General features: G+C 46.7%; 1 protein-coding gene and 1 long non-coding RNA gene across 13 annotated transcripts in view; one reads left to right on the top strand and one right to left on the bottom strand.

Moving 5' to 3' along the window:
* The window catches only part of NHSL1 (NHS like 1), a 258,599-nt gene that overhangs the window by 75,348 nt on the left and 163,559 nt on the right, over window positions 1-19,692 (bottom strand). Inside the window, exon 1 of one of the 12 annotated variants that reach the window (XM_075597808.1) lies at window positions 490-1,190. The exons of the other annotated variants lie outside the window; for them this stretch is intronic. Within the exon in view, the coding sequence (XP_075453923.1) occupies window positions 490-688 (199 nt within the window). The 5' untranslated portion in view covers window positions 689-1,190. Of the gene's footprint in view, window positions 1-489; window positions 1,191-19,692 lie in introns of those variants that run through there. 12 annotated transcript variants of the gene reach the window in all.
* Window positions 10,094-13,166, top strand: LOC142492108 (uncharacterized). The gene is made up of 3 exons (XR_012800746.1): window positions 10,094-10,246; window positions 12,402-12,520; window positions 12,709-13,166. It is a non-coding gene; the product is annotated as an uncharacterized LOC142492108 (long non-coding RNA).

Raw genomic sequence — 19,692 nt, 5'->3', positions numbered from 1 at the left:
AATAAAATGTTTCGCTTTAATATATCTGCATCAATATTTTTGTTCATATGCGTTTTGTTCAAATGTGTTTTGTTTTTCTCTAAAGAACTCCAGTATTAAATTGAAGCCCTTAATATTTTTAATACAATAGAAAACACCAGCATTGAAGGCAACTAGCTTCAACACTCGCATTTTTACATTCATTTAATCTGTAGCCTCTTAAGTTTTTTTTTCTCTCCTTAGTAAAGCATTCAAATAAAAAGTGGCTCTTGAATTTTCCAGCAAAGTGGTCAGTGTGGTGCTAAATCACAATGCTAATGTTTAAGCTGTGCTAAATCAGAACTGGAATAAAAGGCGTATGAAGAAGGCAGACCCCTCGACATCAAAGAGGTTAAAGTACAACCTGCAATGTGCACTATTCACATGACACCCAACCATAGCCCAACGCTGTTCTCAACCTAAAGACAGCAGCACACAATCATCCCACATATTAAGCAGATGTCATCTTACTTGGCCAGAACTCGCTCTCTTCCTCGCGGAGTAACTTTTTCCTGCTGCGCCCGTGCTTCTTCGTGTGAGAGTTCCCCATTTTGAAAGAGGACAGAGGAATGAGCTCTTGGTCCTCCTCATCACAATAGACCTGCCACTTCGCTCTGTTCAAGCAGCCCACCATCGGGTCTGCAGGCAAGCAATGAACGTATGCAATCATTGTCAGCTGCTGCTACGGAGGATGCCCTGGTATTCCCAGTGGGAGGCTTGGAGCAGAAGGAGTGGCCCAGCCTTTTCCTTATTAAGCTCACAAATCCATGGACAAAAGGAGAAGGGCAGCTTTAGAGAGCACAGATTCCAAGGATAATTTGCTTCTCCGCAGCACTTCCAGCATTCATGTTTCGTGTTACACAGTATCACACCTACTCTTTCTTGAAGATAACCCAAATGTTGGCCAACTTCTACTATGTATCAATGGGCCTATATGTTAATGGGTTTGAGTGATCCAACATTAGATTCTTGCAGGTTCTGGTGTATTGTGGATAGACATCCATGAAAGATCTTCGTCTCTGAGGTTTCCCTACTACGACATTATTTTCGAAGGAAGTGCTTCTCCTGGACGGACTCCGCGGCTGTGACTTTGCACTAGTTCTGGTTTCACAGGACTGTGTGTAGCGGCAGCAGGCAGAGGAAATGCCTGTGCTCTGCTAAAACATGTGCTTTACACTATCCTGAATAAGACAGGGTTGTGATCCTGGTAAACTCTTCTTTTCTTAATCTTAATCTCAGATTATGCTGCTGTCTCCTTAATAAGTATTACCTGCGCCCCCTCACCAGATGGCAGCACTGGAAATAAACTACATAACCAGGATAAGTGGGATCTAAATATTTCTAGCACACAGGAGGTTTTCCTCGCACTGTACAAAGGAACATTCACTTCAAATAAAATTTAAAAAAAAAACACATCACGGTAGTGGCAGAATTGCACGTGGAAATAACAAGCACCAAACCTGCTGTAGAGAAACATCACATGCTATTAATTGACCCCGTAAAAGCAAATATTTGGTTGATTTTATTTGAAAGTCAGACACAAATTGCATAGTGAAGGGCCATAGGAAAGCAAGCCCCAGATTCAACATTTAGATTAACAGTTACAAATTAACATCAGAAAAAGGCATACATCAATATACTTTAGACCTAGGAAGGTGGCTGTCTCTAACTGATATATCCCTTCCTTTATATAAACACACAGGGCTGCTGAAAGAAGGGGGGGGGAGCCAACACCCCATCTGGCTGCTGGGCCCCAGTTCTTTCCAACTCCCGCATTTTTTACGAAATGGAATAGGAAATAGTGCAAATTGGTGCATATGTGGAGTGAAATTTAGAAGCGAAAAAAAAAATGGAGGGAGATGATGCCGCTTCTTGCCCTGGTTACAAGACGCTGCAACCTTCAGGAGACTCAGACCGCGCTTATAGTGCTGGCGACATCGCATCAAAAGAAATGCAATGAATCCGTCTTGTGCGCTTATAGTAGGAGCGTCATGACGACTTGGTCGCGATCGCTAAAAGTCACTTCAATGAATTTTTTTTCAGTGACCGCAGCGTGACGTCAGCATTGCTATAAGCACGGACTCACGCTGCCGCTTCTGCATCAGAGGTAGGAGCGGGGACCCTGCACCTGGCCACACTTAGGCTAAGATTATAGTCCCGGCTACGGCGACCACGCGATGTCATTCGTCGCCATTGTCATAGCGATTCCCGTCTGTTGGGCAGGAGAAAAGAGACGGCGACCAGGGGGCATGGCGGAGGCCGTGAGTGGTTCGCCCTCATTGGCTGAACCGCTCACGTGCCCTCTGACGTCATGCATCAGTCGCCGAAAAAAAATCGATTTTCATTGACTGTAGTGATTTAGGTTGCTGTGTCGCACCGTCCGGTCGCGCACACTATAGGCGTGACGGATTGCATTAACTTGTTTTGACGCGGCGTCTCTGTACCCAGGACTATAAGCGCGGCCTTAGCGCTCGCGCTGCCCGTTCAGAGAGGCAGAATACCGAACACATACATGTCCAGTATTACCTCATTTTTTACCGGACAAAGGGGCTGATTACCGGCCTGTCCGGTTCAAAACCGAACACCTGGCAGCCCTATCTCTGACATGGAAACAGGGCCCAGGCTGACTATGATACCTAGATTCCCCTCCTCTGCACCTAAACTGCCATGCGATTTCAACCAATCAACAGAAGCACAGTACAGTGATACCTGTGTAAAGTGGTACCTAGCTTGTCATGATATATGCCAATTGGCGTTCTCCAGCAAATCCCTGCATAAGAGTAATTACCATATGTTCAGCATAATTATCACCGTCAATCTTGTAACTAAGGAGACGTGCGCGTTTTATAGCCGATTCCGAAATTGTAATAATTGTTAATAACTACAGAAGACCTACATGAAAGAAGCGTGTTTCCGCAGGCTGAGTACTAGAATGTGGGGTAAACACTGCATTACCGTACTGACAGTTTTCTTTTGGAAGCTACTTGCTAATCACGAACAATGTTTTTTTTTCCTTGTATAGCACCAACAGTGTCCGCAGCGCTGTACGTAGAATTTTTGCAGGCACGAGTCCCTTCCCTATAGAGAGTTTACAAATCTATCGTTTTTGGTGCTCCGAGGCACAGGGAGATACAATGACTTGCCCAAGGTCACAAGGAGCCGACACCGGGAATTTAACTAGGTTCCCCTGGCTCACTCTCTACATCATTATCAGTCAGTGGCATTACTCACAGGGCCGCACCTTCGGCACATTCATTCAATATAAGGCTAAAATGGGTGCATTTAAAATTATTTCATCTATACCATCTGCCACAAAAATGGCATAATCTTGGTGAGAACGCTAAGCCTAATTTGGAGCAAAAGCCATGTAATTACTAGCAGCACTCTCACTAATTTATGATGGAATGTTTCTGGAATGCTGCGACAGACTCTTACATAAAATGACTATGTACAGGTCCATTCATCTGTAGGGCTGATGCCAACCTGTCAAAACCAGCGGATTTCTATCTAGTGGTGTGTGAACCCTAAGCAAATAAAAAAAAAATATATGATATCTAAACTTCAATAAATATTTCAGCGTCATGCAATTAAAACGTGGGAGAAAAGACATATCTGCCCCCCAGTTCATATTCCAGACCTATTTCTAATAATGTCAGAATTGTCATCTGGATCAGCAAAAAAAAAAGGTTTCTGTAAATCCCCACATAACTAGCCCTGCTTATAGCCACACCGGGCAGCGCTGAAGTATTAAGGCATTCATGTATTCAATAGATACATGTTTACAACGAATACCCAAAGCTCCGTAAAACTAACCTGATTTTTACCGAGTTGTCTCAAATTAAGCGTTCTTTTTTTATGCCAACTTCGTAGGTTGCAATGTCCTCCAAGCAGTGACAATCTAACATGCGCTGAGGTCCATACTCAACGTGGAGACATTGCTTCCCAGTGCCAAGGAATAGTTCCACTCCATTCTACTGTATGAAGCCAAGAGGGGTCACAGCAAATTGAATAAGGCCCTTACAGTGTTCCAAAATGGGAATATCAAACCCATCCAGAATGATTTTGCAAAGGAGGAAAATCGCTGACCATGTGTAATCTTCTTCATTAATCCTTAACAGACCCTGCGCTAATACAGTATTTACATTTCACATATAACAAAGAGCAATTCCCATTTTAAAAGCATGTACAGTACTGTATATGGGGATTTAATATGTACTGATGCGTCACAATAGATTACACTGCTGACAATTGCTAGTTCTGATAAAATATTGTGTTTGAATAGTCATCCTTGAACCTCCCACTACAAATATATACTTATGCATGCTGCTAGAGGCCTAATTGCGAAGGTCTTAGCCAAGTCGGAGTGTTGAGCTATTCCTTTGTCCGAATAGCACAACACCTGAATCACATGGTACAATACCTGCACTTTCCACTTCCACTGCCCTAGGTGGTCTATGGCTGCACCTCTCACAGAGGGGAAGCTAGTAGCCTATTTTAGCCAGGCACACCCGTTATATATTTTTAATGACAAAGAACTGTATGTAAGGGGAGGGGCCCGGCACCACTAATTTTAACACAAAAAAGAGGTAGGGTGAAAACATCCAATTGTGATGGTGTGAGGGGAACAGGGGGATCACTTCTATGGTCCACATATAGATCATTAGCTATTCTGCTCACTAAGGCCCAGATCCACAAACTGGTGCTAAGCTTTAGCACGACTTTACTCCCATTCACTTGAACTGGGGTACAAGCGTACTAAAGCTTAGCACCCTTGCATGAATCTGGGGCTATGTGGGTGGGGAAGCGCGTGTGGATATAGTGTTACTTTGCTTTTCTGAATCATGCTATAAAATTTAATTTGTATTTGCATTGCAATAGGACTATTTTGCTTTATTTCTCTATGGTAGTGCTGAAGTAACCTCCATAATATTAATGACAAAGAAATTATTCCACTGGTTGTAAAACCATCAGTGTTACAAAAATAGCTTCTTTTAGATTACAGTGTTTAACCTTTTTTGATTAAGGAACCCTATAATTCTATTATGAAATTCTGCGGAACCCCAACCCTCTCTAATAGTGTGTCTGGTCAGCTGCATTGTAAGGAACCCCAACCCTCTCTAATAGTGTGTCTGATCAGCTGCATTGTAAGGAACCCCAACCCTCTCTAATAGTGTGTCTGATCAGCTGCATTGTAAGGAACCCCAACCCTCTCTAATAGTGTGTCTGATCAGCTGCATTGTAAGGAACCCCAACCCTATCTAATAGTGTGTCTGATCAGCTGCATTGTAAGGAACCCCAACCCTATCTAATAGTGTGTCTGATCAGCTGCATTGTAAGGAACCCCAACCCTCTCTAATAGTGTGTCTGATCAGCTGCATTGTAAGGAACCCCAACCCTCTCTAATAGTGTGTCTGGTCAGCTGCATTGTAAAGAACCCCAACCCTCTCTAATAGTGTGTCTGGTCAGCTGCATTGCAAGGAACCCCAACCCTCTCTAGCGTGTCCGAGATCAGCTGCATTGTAAGGAACACCAACCCTCTCTAATAGCGCGTAAAGAATATTAATGTTATAAACTGAAAATTGGGCAGAATCTCTATTGTCTTAGCTGTCTATTAGGAATTGATGAAGAACAATATGTAATGTGTTTTCAATTCACTGTGCTCTGAACTGTGTGCTCAGTGAGTATTCAAAGCTGCAATTCAAACAATACCTAGATGTGTTTTTTTTAATAAATCAGTTCTGTACTATAAGAAAATACTTGTAGCATTTAAAAAAAAAATGTAAAGACATTGTTTATGTATTATAATGTAACAAGCATTTTTTGTTCCTATAGCAACCATTTACAAAGTCACATCCCCTGCCTCTTCTGAAACAGGCTCTGGCACATCCCTTTTTGAGCTCTGCCCCCTCTCTAGCAGTGAACAAATTGTATCTAGTAACTACCTGGTCACATGATCTTCCCCACAGAACTTTGCATCTTGGGTCCTCTTCTGCAGCACTGACAGTGATTTAGTGATCCCCCGAGCCAAATCGTCGCCAATCCATCACATGAGAACGGATTGATCGACAATTGAGCTAAATCACTTGTCAGTGTGTAGATTGTACTGAATAGAAAATATATATTTAAAAAAAAAAAAAAAAAAACGGCAGCTTGAACTGCTGCTTTAAGAATGTAGCAGCCACAGAAAGACATGTTGTGCTAGCTCACATATTGATACAGATTTCTTGGGGACATAGTTCAATACCCTGCAATGAGATCATGGAAACTATCTCTACACTCTAATGTGGTATCTAGAGCAACCTCATTACTGAAACCCAAACGATGATTTTCAATGAGCCATTTGCTTATGCTGGATTTAGAAATATAATAATGCCGTCATGTTTTCCTACCCGTTCCTGAAAATCCCCTGCATTATGTGGGTTTTTTTTTTTTTACAAAAACATAGCATCAACATTTGCAGCTTGAGAGCTGCAGAGCAGGATTCCTAAGGCCACGTCCAAAGTGCGCGCGAGGCGGACAAAAGGCCGTGTGCCTCAATGAGGCAGGCGATGGAGCGGCCGATGTTCCGCGAGACAATTTTTTGATTTTGTCGCGCGACGGCCGGTCATTGGCTGAACCGGTCACGTGAGGTCACGGGCACGCCTCCGTCGCGCACGCCATAGGTATCCTACAGGCCACAGATCGCTTCTCGTACCGGGGTGTGCAACGCTATGCGCTCCCACTATATCCGAGGCCTCACTTTTCTATTACCATTGTAAACAAATAGCGCTGGTGAGCACATTCACATGTCTCAGACAGGTCTGCAAACCTGACGCTCACCATTATATCCTAGCATACAGTCCTTCCACTGCAGCAAGGGATTCTGGGAAAGGACATGCAAACGAACACACAGTGTCACCTTTTGCTTCATGCCCATTTGAACATGGACCCCTATAAGCTTATGCCTGCCGTATTACACAGCTTTCCAGCACAGCCTGGGTTAAAGTAGTGCATACGGTGAAGGGTTTTTGCCATTTATTTCAGCCACCATAAGCACACATTATATATCACTATTGTGTAAGAGTTGTAATTAAGCTGTCCCCTTCTACAAGCTGCAGGTAACAAGCAGGTACACAAAGGAATGCAGAGCACAAGAGACTTATCATTACTGTGTCATTATCTTCAAACTGGTACAGGCTCTGAGAAGGGAGTCTGGTACCTTTCCTATTTCTTTCAACCCCTCACAACCTGTACGTGCAGAGGGTAATATTTAGTGAGGCGCTGCCTCCTCTAATATCAATTGAGAAACCCATTAACCTCACTGGCGCTGGAGGGGCATAGGAGGAGGTGGTGGGAATTAGAGCACGGCTGGAGACAGGCAGCAGTAAATGTTTACGAGGGACATTATTGTGTCCCTAAAAGGAATACAATACATCCCACGTTCGGTGGTTGAAATGGCTTTAAAACAAAATGCCACGGTGCCGTACCTGGTTTCAGCACAGCGTTCAGGGTCAGCCAAATTTGCAGGGTCATACAAACCTGATGTGTGAGACTGTATTAGTCATGTAACTTAGGTTTTTATTTTTTTTTGGTTTTTTAAAATACATTTGTATTGAAAATGTAGTAATTCAGAAAGAAGTGGCGCACTGCACAAACAAAAAAAATTATTACTGTAACTGCCCCCTTCTTAAACTATCCCCCCCCCCCCCTTCCCATTAAGCACATTTCAGTTAACTCATATTATGCTAGTAATAACAGGTGAATAAACAGGGGTCTCTGCATTGTGTTCCTCAATAGAACAAAGACGACGATTTAGTGCACCATTGTTTATTCAATAGGAATATGTATTAGAACAAATGGTATCACACTTACATTTGTATCATTAAGCATGGACACAAAAATTAAAGACGAGTGGCTTGCTTCACAGTCTGCACAATCTTCCTGGCTGCCGGTGTGCGTCGCGTCACTTCCAGTAGCAAACCGCGTCACTTCCGGTAGCAGACCGTGTCACTTCCGGTAGCAGACCGCGTCACTTCCGGTAGCAGACCGCGTCACTTCCGGTAGCAGACCGCGCCACTTCCAGTAGCAGACCGCGTCACTTCCGGTAGCAGACCGCGTCACTTCCGGTAGCAGACCGCGTCACTTCCGGTAGCAGACCGCGTCACTTCCGGTAGCAGACCGCGTCACTTCCGGGTTCGATCAGTCCCGATTTTGGAGCAGCAAACTGGCGATAATACATTTCTGGAATCCAAAGAGCTCACCTTTAATTTGTATGTGTCCATGAGGAACACAATGCAGAGACCCCTGTTATTCACCTGAGATTGGAAGACATCTAATGCACGTTCTATAGCGCCGGGCGCGCACTATGCCGGGCGCGCGCGTGGAATTTTAGTTGGCTGATGTGAGTCAGCTCTTCTATACGAGGGCCGCACGGCACGGAGAGGGGAGCTGACAGGGAGCGGGGAAAATAATCTTTACGCTCCGCGACCGGCGCTAAATGTATGTATATGTGTGTGTGTATATGTATGTGTGTGTATATATGTATGCATGTGTATGTATGTATGTATTTGTGTGTGTGAGTATTTGTGAGTCTGCACAAACGTAATAAATATTTTATTTTTACCAATTGTTTTTTTTTTTAAATAAATAATAAATGACACATACATACACACATATACATACATACATACACATACACACACACACACACACACACACACACACACACACACACACACACACTGTACCTTCCCAGTATACTGCCCCTCTCACTATATTTACGAAAAGCATGCGGCACGTGCACGCGCGTTCGCATAGGCCCGCGCGGCCGCACACTCTATATAACAGCCCTAAGACTACACCAGTGTATAAACTGCTATCAATTTGCTGGGAAAGGGCGAGTCCCCATTTTTGGCTGATACCTAGAAGTCACATCATTTTGGAACTTATTGCACTATTGTAGTATTTCTTTGTTTTATATGGTGAAATCTGCGCTCCCCAAAGCTGGAAGGCAAGCAGCAGAATCTCTTAAATGTTTTCAGTGCTAGGGCAAAGTTTCCCAGTGTTAGGGGGGCGTTTATGGAACAATAATCCAGTAAGCCTACTCTTCAGTAGAGTAGTTCCCCATTTTAGGCTGAGATTATACAGCCGGCACACCCGCTCGTGACCGCGCGCATAGCCTCCCGCACTCCAGCAGCCCCAGCGATGTGTGAATGTGACTGCAGGAGGCGATCTGGGGGCGTGGCAAACACGTCACGAAGATGGTTCGTCCTCATTAGCAACGCGTCAAAAGACCAAAAAAAACCCCACTGTTTGTTCAAATCGCAGTCACGCGGCGCGCTTCATCGCTCGCACGGAGCGGCCTCATAGGCATTAGCCAATTTGAGGTTGGCGCGCAAGAGCGCAAATCGCAGGCTGTATAATCTCAGCCTTAGGTTTTTAAGAGGAAAGTCCTAGAGGGGACTGCCAGGTGTTTCAGTGGCTAATTCCCTGATCTGTCCTGGGCAGGCAAGAGGTTCTCTGGGAGCACTACAAATCTCATAGCAAGAGGAAACTCCAAAGTCCTTGAAAACCAGTTCTGTTTGTGTATACCTAAATTGCTGTTCTAATAAATCCAAGTTAAAAGTTCCTGGTGCCCTCTTTATTCATCACCACTACTCACACACAAGCCAGTACGGATCCAGCTGCCTTGAGAGGATCCTAAAACCTGTCCTGTTGACATCTGGTGTACCGTTAAGCACTTACATCCTTTAAGCAGATCCCAAAGCTGTTTAAAGCTACAGAGACTGTTACCAACAATCCCGGTTCACTGCACACTCTATCCTAGGGGTGTTACACTAGTATTTTGTAGTGATATACTGGGTACCTGGAAATTACCCGGCGCTTTTTTAGCTACCCGAAAATTACCCGGACCCGGTAGCAAGGGGCTGGGACCGGCACCGGGTAATTTCAGGGCAGCTGCAGCCGGCAACGGAAGGTGAAGAAGACCAGTGAGGAAGACCGTGGTGACATCTGGGAGCAGCAGCAGGCGTCCTGGTGGCTCCTCCCCAGCTGTCCAATAGGAACGCTCCTGCTCCGGTCACATGGTTCCCCGGCTCCCACCGGCATGAGCAGTGTGCAGTATTCCTGCTGCTCCCGCCGGCTGAACAAGGACTTTGGCTGCTGCCACCGCCACCAGGACGTCCGCTGCTGCTACCAGATGTCGCCGCGGTGCTCCTCACCCTCCGCAGCGGTCTTCCTCCTCCTGCAGGTAAGCGCGCCTTCCGGGTAACATGATTCATTTTGCCCAGGTACCCATTACCCGGTTTTAGGAAAATATAGGACCCGGTACAACACTAATATTTTGCTTTCTTAGCACGACTGGTTTCTTTTTTTAATAAATATGTTTGTAGTGTTTCAAATCATGGAGTTCCCTAATCTTTAGCATCGAAGGTGATCATGGTAAACTGTAGCCTGCACTGGGCTGCGGGGAGAGCTTCATTTTAACCTCCCAGACACTTCATATTTCAAACACTTATGGCAGGGCTGCACAACACGCGGCCCGCCTGGCCTCTCTGTGCGGCCCTCAATGAAATTTAAAAAAAAAAAAAAACTTTGAAAAAAAAAAAATTTTGAAAAAAAAAATTTGAAAAAAAAATGGCGCCGATTCCCTGCGGTCCCGGCGCGGCCCGCTCCACCCCCCCCCTTCCCTGCTCCCAACGTGGGGCGGAAGCATGGCCCCCCTGGAAATATGCAGAGGCAGCTGAGCCGTGGCCCGGGATTGGATGGGAGGCGGGGCTAGCAGCAGCCACGCTCTCCCGCGCTTTTGCACACCAGCCAGTGCAGCACCTGGAGCTTCTGTCTATTTCATTACCTCACCAGGGGCCGCCACGTGCCCTCCCCCTCTCCCGCTGTAACTCCCCATCCGGCACCCAGACTCTCCCTCTGGCCCTCCCTCCTGCACCCCGGCAGTGTGGTCGCATAGGCAGGGAGTGGGACCCGTGGGACCAGGGAGAGATGGAGATGCGGGGGAGAGATGGAGATGCGGGGGAGAGAGGGAGATTGGGGGGGGGGTGGCAAAGAAGCTTGGGGGGGCGAGGGAGATTGAGAGATGGGAGATGCAGGGGGGGGGGGGGAGATGCAGGGGGGGGAGTGAGATGGGAGATGCAGGGGGGGGAGTGAGATGGGAGATGCAGGGGGGGGAGTGAGATGGGAGATGCAGAGGGGGGGAGAGATGGGAGATGCAGAGGGGGGGAGAGATGGGAGATGCAGAGGGGGGGGAGAGATGGGAGATGCAGGGGGGGAGAGATGGGAGATGCAGGGGGGGAGAGATGGGAGATGCAGAGGGGGGGAGAGATGGGAGATGCAGGGGGGGGAGTGAGATGGGAGATGCTGGGGGGGAGAGATGGGAGATGCAGGGGGGGGGAGAAATGGGAGATGCAGGGGGGGGGGAGAGATGGGAGATGCAGAGGGGGGAGAGATGGGAGATGCAGGGGGGGAGAGATGGGAGATGCAGAGGGGGGGGAGAGATGGGAGATGCAGGGGGGGGAGAGATGGGAGATGCAGGGGGGGAGTGAGATGGGAGATGCAGGGGGGGAGAGAGATGGGGAGAGATGGGAGATGCAGGGGGGGAGAGATGGGAGATGCAGAGGGGATGGGAGAAATGGGAGATGCAGGGGGGGGAGTGAGATGGGAGATGCAGGGGGGGGAGAGATGGGGAGAGATGGGAGATGCAGGGGGGGGGGAGAGATGGGAGATGCAGGGGGGGAGAGATGGGAGATGCAGGGGGGGAGAGATGGGAGATGCAGAGGGGGGGGAGAGATGGGAGATGCAGGGGGGGGAGTGAGATGGGAGATGCTGGGGGGGAGAGATGGGAGATGCAGGGGGGGGGAGAAATGGGAGATGCAGGGGGGGGGAGAGATGGGAGATGCAGAGGGGGGAGAGATGGGAGATGCAGGGGGGGAGAGATGGGAGATGCAGAGGGGGGGGAGAGATGGGAGATGCAGGGGGGGGAGAGATGGGAGATGCAGGGGGGGGAGTGAGATGGGAGATGCAGGGGGGGGGAGATGGGGAGAGATGGGAGATGCAGGGGGGGAGAGATGGGAGATGCAGGGGGGGAGAGTGATGGGAGGTGCAGGATGATGATGAGGTGCTGGAGGAGAGACGATGATGATGATGATGATGATGATGATGATGATGATGATGATGATGATGATGATGATGATGATGATGATGATTTTACCTGTGCGGCCCAATTTTTTTTTCCTTGGAGCATTTCGGCCCTCTGCACTTTACGAGTTGTGCAGGCCTGACTTATGGTTTTCTGAATGAAGCATCAGATTTAAAAAAAAAAAAAAAAAAAAACGGATTTGGAAGAGATCACAAATTAAAAACCAAAACACCCCCCAAAATGTCGATAAATGCAGATTGGTGCTGTAAAGACGAAAGAACTGAAAAGCAGCAGTGGTGCACAGATCCCGAAACCTAGTGAATTCATTTGACACAAAGAGAAGGAAAACGGAAGCATTTAAAAGAGCAAAATTAGGTACAGTACATCTCATTACCATATTGCTGATTATCTCGTTCCTGCGCTGCTCCTATAACTCAGTCTCCCAATAAAATACTCACCGTGTAAAAGTCATTGCCCCCACCCCGCCTCTAAAAACAAATATCCCCCATGGAGATCCCGCACTGCTCAATGTACTGTTGACTTCCCAATATTGTTGTCTTTAGAGCCAAGTGGACACCCCCACGCGATGCATTGCGTCAGTACTTTGCATACGATAGAGCGGACCGCTAATCATTGTGCACGACGGCTGCCTGAGCGCTGCTCTGGAAGTGACCCATAGACAGCGCGGAAGTGGGGTCACCGGACTCCGATACAGCGAGAGCACGGAGGCGCTACAGATAAAGTTACACTCAGCCGGTTCCCCGTGCAACCATCAAGACTCCGCATGTTACCTGATGAGCGACATTTGTGCTTTACGATTGTAAGGGCAGGACTTGCTTCACGTGGCTGAGCACTTTGTGAAGACCGTATCATGCTATGGGGGATTTTTGCACTCCTTGTGCTTCTATTTATTCATATTTTTTTTTAGACGGAAATAAAAATACGCCTCTTTTTCCTCTACATACACAAGGCATACTGTATTATGTTGTAAACATGATGTTTGTAACATTACCTGCAGATTGCAGGGCACTGTTTGAATAAGCAAGCTAATAAAAGCAGCTGTATAAACACAAGGGAAATTAATATAATCCTTCAATCTCTCCCTCTTTATCCTTGTTGACAAAGGGACCTCGGTCCGTTGCTAGGACACTGCATTTTAATTACGTACACCTTGACGGCAAAGTTTTCAAAGAGCTCAGAGGCTTCCATGAAGAGCAGAGACTACATAACAGGACGTGTTTTTTTAATTGTTTTACAGTTCTTATTTTATTTATATATACTGCGGACAGTGAATATATTCTTATACACAGCAAGTGTTTTTTTTTTACGTTTTGGTACTTGTGGCACAGGGAGACCAAATGAATGATTGGATAACATTACTCACTGCTGACACAGATAGAACTTCAACACCTGATATATTCCGTCCTATATCTTTTCCTAATCAGATCTTCATTTAATCTAACAGGGTATCTTCTAACAATGTTTAGAGTCAACAGTCACGTACAATATAAGATTGTGTGTATGTATATATGAAAAATATACGTGTATATATGGATTACAGTATAACATGAAGACAGAGATAGACAGACAGACAGAGAGACAGACAGACAGAGAGAGAGAGAACTTATCTCCTCCTGGAAGTCCCAAAGTCACCTGAAGGTTCACATGTCCAAAACAGAACTAATACCCTTTCCTCCTTCCACAGCCACTCCTACACCCAAACACTCCCTCACTGTCAAGAATACCAAAATTTCATCAAAACCCCAAGCCCGCTGTCTAGGGTTCATATACCTCTGTACTCTCCTTCCTTCCTCACATTCAGTCCCTCCAAGTCCTGTCATCTCCACCTCCAAAATATCCCCAGGATAAGCCCAGCCCTTTTCTCACTCATGATGCGACTAAAATCCTATAAATGAATATATACCAGTACTCCTTGATAATAGTATAATATAGGCTAGGTGCACTAGGGGGAAGAAAAAATAAATAAATGAAAAAACGGTAAAAGAATAACTGATAAATCTACTCCCACAAAAGAAATGGAAGCAGATAATCAGCAAGTCCCCACAAATGGGTGCACTCAATAGTCCAATATAAGTGTAGTAGTAAAACAATTACATTTGTAACGTATACAGTATGTAGTGAGCTAAAGACTATAAATATAAAGTACCCCAAACAAATGAACGGATGAATACTGTCAATGGTTTAAAACAAGTTTATTACTTACTAATTAAAATCCTAATTCACTTACTCCTCTTGTCCCGCCTAGACAACTGCAACGTTCTCCTAGTTGGCCTTCTCCTTGTCCGCTTGTGCCAACTTCAACCCATCCAAAATGCTGCTGCCAGGTCTCACCGCTCCCCATCTGCTGTTCCACGATGCAAATCCCACACCGACTTCCCATGTCCACTAGAAACCAATTGAAAACCTAACTCGGACTTACAAAGCGCTTAACAACGCTGCCCACCTCCCAGCTCAGCCCTCATCCCCAATTGTCTCTGTAAACACCCCTACACTCTTCCCACGACATCCGCCTCTCCTCCTGCCTTATTACCTCCCCTCACTCCCATCTGCAAGACTTCTCCCGTGCTGCCCCCCCTCTCTCCGGGATTCCCACCCCGCACCATCAGCCTCTCGCCCAACTTTCAAATGTTTAAAATACTCCCTGAAAACTCACCTTTTCAAGGAAGCCGATCTGGCATACCCCTAACATCCAACTCCCCCTCCTACAAGCCTATTGGGACCAGTTGTGTGGCTTTACCTTTTGTCTCAGCATTGTCCCTCATTCCCTTTCCTGTAAGGCCTCACGAGAAGGGCGCTCATTACCTTTCATATCTGTCTGGGTACGTTTGTCCTTATTTGGTACAGAACTCTGTTGATGTAAATTACATCTCTCTAACCCCATTGTACCACGCAGTGGAATATGTTGGTGCTTTACAAATAAATAATGTAACAGTGTTTTCCGGTCTGTAGAATTTCTCTGTTTCTTTCAGGTAAAAACAGGGTAACCAGAACTGCAGCTCATACTCGCAAATCACTGTTCTATACGCAGGTAATGCCAAAAACGTTCATAGCTTTGTGGCTAAAAATAACTTGCAACATTAGTTTTGAAGTGAATCTTCTTTAGTGGCACCTAGTAATGATGGGACAAAATTGGAGAGATGGAGACGAAAATGCGAAAAGGAAATGACGTCACGTAATGGCCGCCGCCCCCCCCCCCACACGCCCGCTGCACACTATCGCCGCCGGCTCCTAACGGCCGCCATTCCCCCCCACAAGCCCTCTGACATGCCACACATGCGTAGTAGTTATGGCGCCGCTGACTGACGCCACGCATGCGCAGAAACGGCTGGCAGCGGCGCCATTCCCCCCACACGCCCGCCGTGTCCATACCTCTGCTGGGGGGGTGGGGGAGAGGAGAGAAGGGTGGTTGACTCCGGGTCAGGGGACTCGGACAGCGGTGGATCTGGCCCGTGGATGCTGAACACCCCCTCCCCGTACCTCCCCCGGCTGGAGGAGAGAGGGGGGCTGGCTCCAAGCCGGGGGACTCAAAGCGACAGCTCAGACATTTCTCCCCCCGTGTCTCCATACCTCCGCCGGAGGGGAGGAGAGAGGGGGGCTGGCTCAGGGACGGGGGACTCAGGGACAGGGACAGCTCAGACAATCCCCAGCAGAGAGACTGACGGACTGACGGACTGACGGACTGACACACACACACACACACACTGACTGACACACACACACACACACTGACTGACTGACACACACACACACACACACACACACACACACTGACTGACACACACACACACACACACTGACTGACTGACACACACACACACACACACTGACTGACTGACACACACACGGACTGACTGACACTGACACACATAACTACGGACTGACTGACTGACACATGGACGGACTGACACATGGACTGACACATGGACTGACACATGGACTGACACATGGACTGACACATGGACTGACTGACTGACACACACACAGAATTCCCAGTTACTATAAATATAGAAGTGCAAATAGCTAAAACACGTGTTCTAAGTCAAACTTCTTTGCGTTTTGGCACTGAAATTGTATTTTTTATTTTTCATTAAAAATATCATTCTTACAAATACAATATCTGTGACAAAACAGTGACAAAAGACAAAGAAGTGTCACTTACTATGCGCGTGCACAGCACACACAGCTTTTTTTCATTCATGAACAGTACTTGAGAGGACCAACAATGGGAAATGCATGCCCTCTGCTGGACAAGAGTTGAATTACATGGAAGCCAAGGCTAATTGAAACGGTAGCCGAGAGCAGGGATGTGCAAACTGGGGGGTGCGAGATTTTTCTTGGGAGGCGCGGGCAGTTGCAGAGGCCCAGTGCTCTTCCGCAAGGCATTAAAATTAAATGCCGGGGAATCGCATGAGGCCTCTGGAACCTAAAAACTTACCTTGCTTCAGCTGGCATCTGGAAGCCTCCATGGCAACGCGGCGTCAAGCGCCGTGACGTCACACGCACATTGCCATAGCAACGCGAGGGGGGGGGGGGGGCGAGCACCGGAGGACAAGAGGCAGGGAGGGGGCACAGGTTTGCGCACCCTTGGCCCAGAGAATGAATAATTCAGACATTACAGAACAAAAAAAGAAAAGTTTAAAGTGAATATTTGTTTCACAAGGATGGTGGGGAAGAATGGCCATATTTTCTCTTGAATTGTAGGATAAGAGGTCCCTCTTAAACCTACCTAAATCTTTATTGCATCACAGATTAAATACAGACTAGTTACACACAAGTTGTGAGTTCTGATATGAAAGTACCACAGAAAATTCAATGTTTAGGAACCCCCAGCGCGAGTAATGTCTAAGCACAGGAATGCACAGGCACAACCACAGAGGGGGTTAGAACGTAAACATACGTGACTAGAACTCTACATACAGTACTTGTGTTGTGCAGCAGAAACAGCAGATATGCAACAGTATGAAGTATCTCTCTGCGGCATGCAGAACAGCTTCTGGCGGGTTGGCAACAAGACACTATAAAGCCTGGTAAGATTGCTAGGTGTAAAATATGGATCCGTGCCGGTTTCAAAGGATAAGGGGTTAAATACTCATGTTTCAAATTGCAAAGCCAGTACAACCAACATCACACTGATGAGACCCACAAGGTCGACCCAGTCTGTCCGTGAGTGGGTTTATTTGTTTTGCATCTCATCCCAGGCTATGTTTGAAACAGCATGCATTGGCTTAAGGGTTTTCCATGTAATGTGGACTTGGAGACAAAAGGTGGCACTTTGTGCTCATTTGCATGTCATTTCCCAGAATCCCTTGCTGCAGTGGAAGCACTGTTTGCTAGGTGATAATGGCGAAAAGCAGTGTTGCAGACCTGCCTAAGACATGTGAATGTGCTCACAAGTAATATTTTTATATGAGATATATATATATATATACATACATATATATATACATATATACACACATACAGTAGGGCCCCGCTTTACAGCGCTCCGCTTTATGGCGTTCCGCTCATACAGCGCTTCCCAATGTATACCCATATTCATTAGGTTTGGCGCTTATTCCGTTTTTCGGCGTGACGCGCTCAGCATCTGGCTGTCACTAAGCAACAGTTTTAGTGCGTGCGCAACTCCATGTCAGGTGCCATTTGTCATCGAAACAGTCGGGTTACAGCTCTGCATCTCTGTTTTCAAAGGTACAATACAGTACAGCCCCGCTTTGCAGCGGTGGCCTGGAACGGAACCCGCTGTATGAGCGGGGCCCTGCTGTACATATACATATATATATATATATATATATATATATACATATACACACACACAGGAACTTTTGCATATCTGCGGAACGCAACTATTATTTATGGTATGGACACCGTGATGGGATTTGATTGGGATGCCAACATAGATCCTTGCCGGCGTGCAGGGGTGAAGGCAGGGAAAATAACCTAGGCTTTTATTCAGCTGCCGTTTCAGCAGAATAAAGTTTAGGCTTTTCCTTGCGCCAAAGTTCAGGTTTCCCAGTGGATGAAAGTCCATGTACGTCTATATCAGGGGTGCGCAAACCCCCAGCTCACGCCCCCTCCCCCTCCTTACCCTGTCTCTGACGTCATATGACCCCCCCATGGCAACGCGTCACCAGAAGCCGCCGGAGACTAGGTAAGGGAACTTAGAGGCCTCACGTGCGATCTCCAACATTTCATTTAAATGCTTTGGGGAAGAGCGCACGGCCTCCAAGCGCCGCACCCCTCCCCCCACCCCAGAAACACTTGCGCCCCACATAGTAACCGGGTGTCCCATGCAGAAGTGGCGTTCACGCCCTGGTGTCCCTAGGCAGCAATTACACGCACATGTGGTCTGCATGCAGACCAGGGAGAGGCAGAAAAACCACTTCCCTTTCTGGCCTTTTAAACCCTTGCCAGAGTCAGCTGGGCTGGTTAGTGCTCCTGCCCTCCTCCAGGCAGGGATTAACCAGTGCACGGCCGACACCCAGCAGCTCTAGCTGTTGTAAACAGGCTTACCCTGTTCTACATCTCTTGACACTTGAGATTCTCTTTACTTCTCATCCCGGCATTAACATCCACCGGAAAACAAATATACATTCCCAGCGCTCCTCCCAAACTGTTTCCCAGAGCCTGTTGGGAATCTGTGTATACTCCTCCCAAACTGGCCTGCAATTAGTGACATTTCTACATTTTGAACCCAAGTCTAATAACAAAGGAGCCTCTTAGTTGCATCTTTTCATCAACACATTCAAGCCTGCAAATGATTCCAGTTTCTGGAAGAGCTTGCAAAGGCTAAAGGGAAAAAGCTACAGCCGACGTGTTCCATTACATATTTGGCAGCAGAAAATAGGAGGGCTAAGCAGGCTAAATCAAATCTGATGTGTTGACACAGTTCACATCTGAAGCTGATGCCACGGCGGACATCTCGGCAAATATCAACTACACGTGGTTTACATTTTGAGTTCGACTTAAACTTGTTCCTGTAAGAGCAAACCTCAAATGGGGCAGGGTTATTTATGTTCAAATATGTAACCAGGGAAGTATGCCTCATTTTCAAGTGTGTTAGACACAGACACTTGTTTCTGTACAAGGAGCATGAAGGAAGTCTCTCCTACTTTTATCCCGTGGCTAACAATTGTACGTTTGTCAGGTTTCCTTTACTAAAGGCAGACGGACAACTGTAATGACTCAGTAGTAACCACAAGACAAGGCAGGGAAAGGACATTAACCTTTTAGCTGTTCAGCAATGTAGTGCAGACCAGTCTACCACTGATATTTATTTACACACTCATTTGATGGAAGGCCTTGGGCCTTGTGCAAAACACTGCACTGCAAGCTATTTGCTACTGGGTCCCCACATGCCTTTACTGTCCGTGCTATGCAAATAATAGGCTTACAATCATGTCGGCCCGCCCTGTGGAAGACCATTAACATTTATATCCATCTGCAGATAAGTCAATAAAAGGTCTTGAGTGACTGACAAGTGTGTGGTAATATGCAGTAACAGGACTGGTACTGGCGAGTGGCTGTGA

This window comes from Ascaphus truei, chromosome 4, assembly GCF_040206685.1.
Source record: "Ascaphus truei isolate aAscTru1 chromosome 4, aAscTru1.hap1, whole genome shotgun sequence".
NCBI classification, from domain to species: domain Eukaryota; kingdom Metazoa; phylum Chordata; class Amphibia; order Anura; family Ascaphidae; genus Ascaphus; species Ascaphus truei.
Note: the sequence above shows the minus strand (reverse complement) of the source record. Positions and strands in the feature narration are given on the sequence as shown.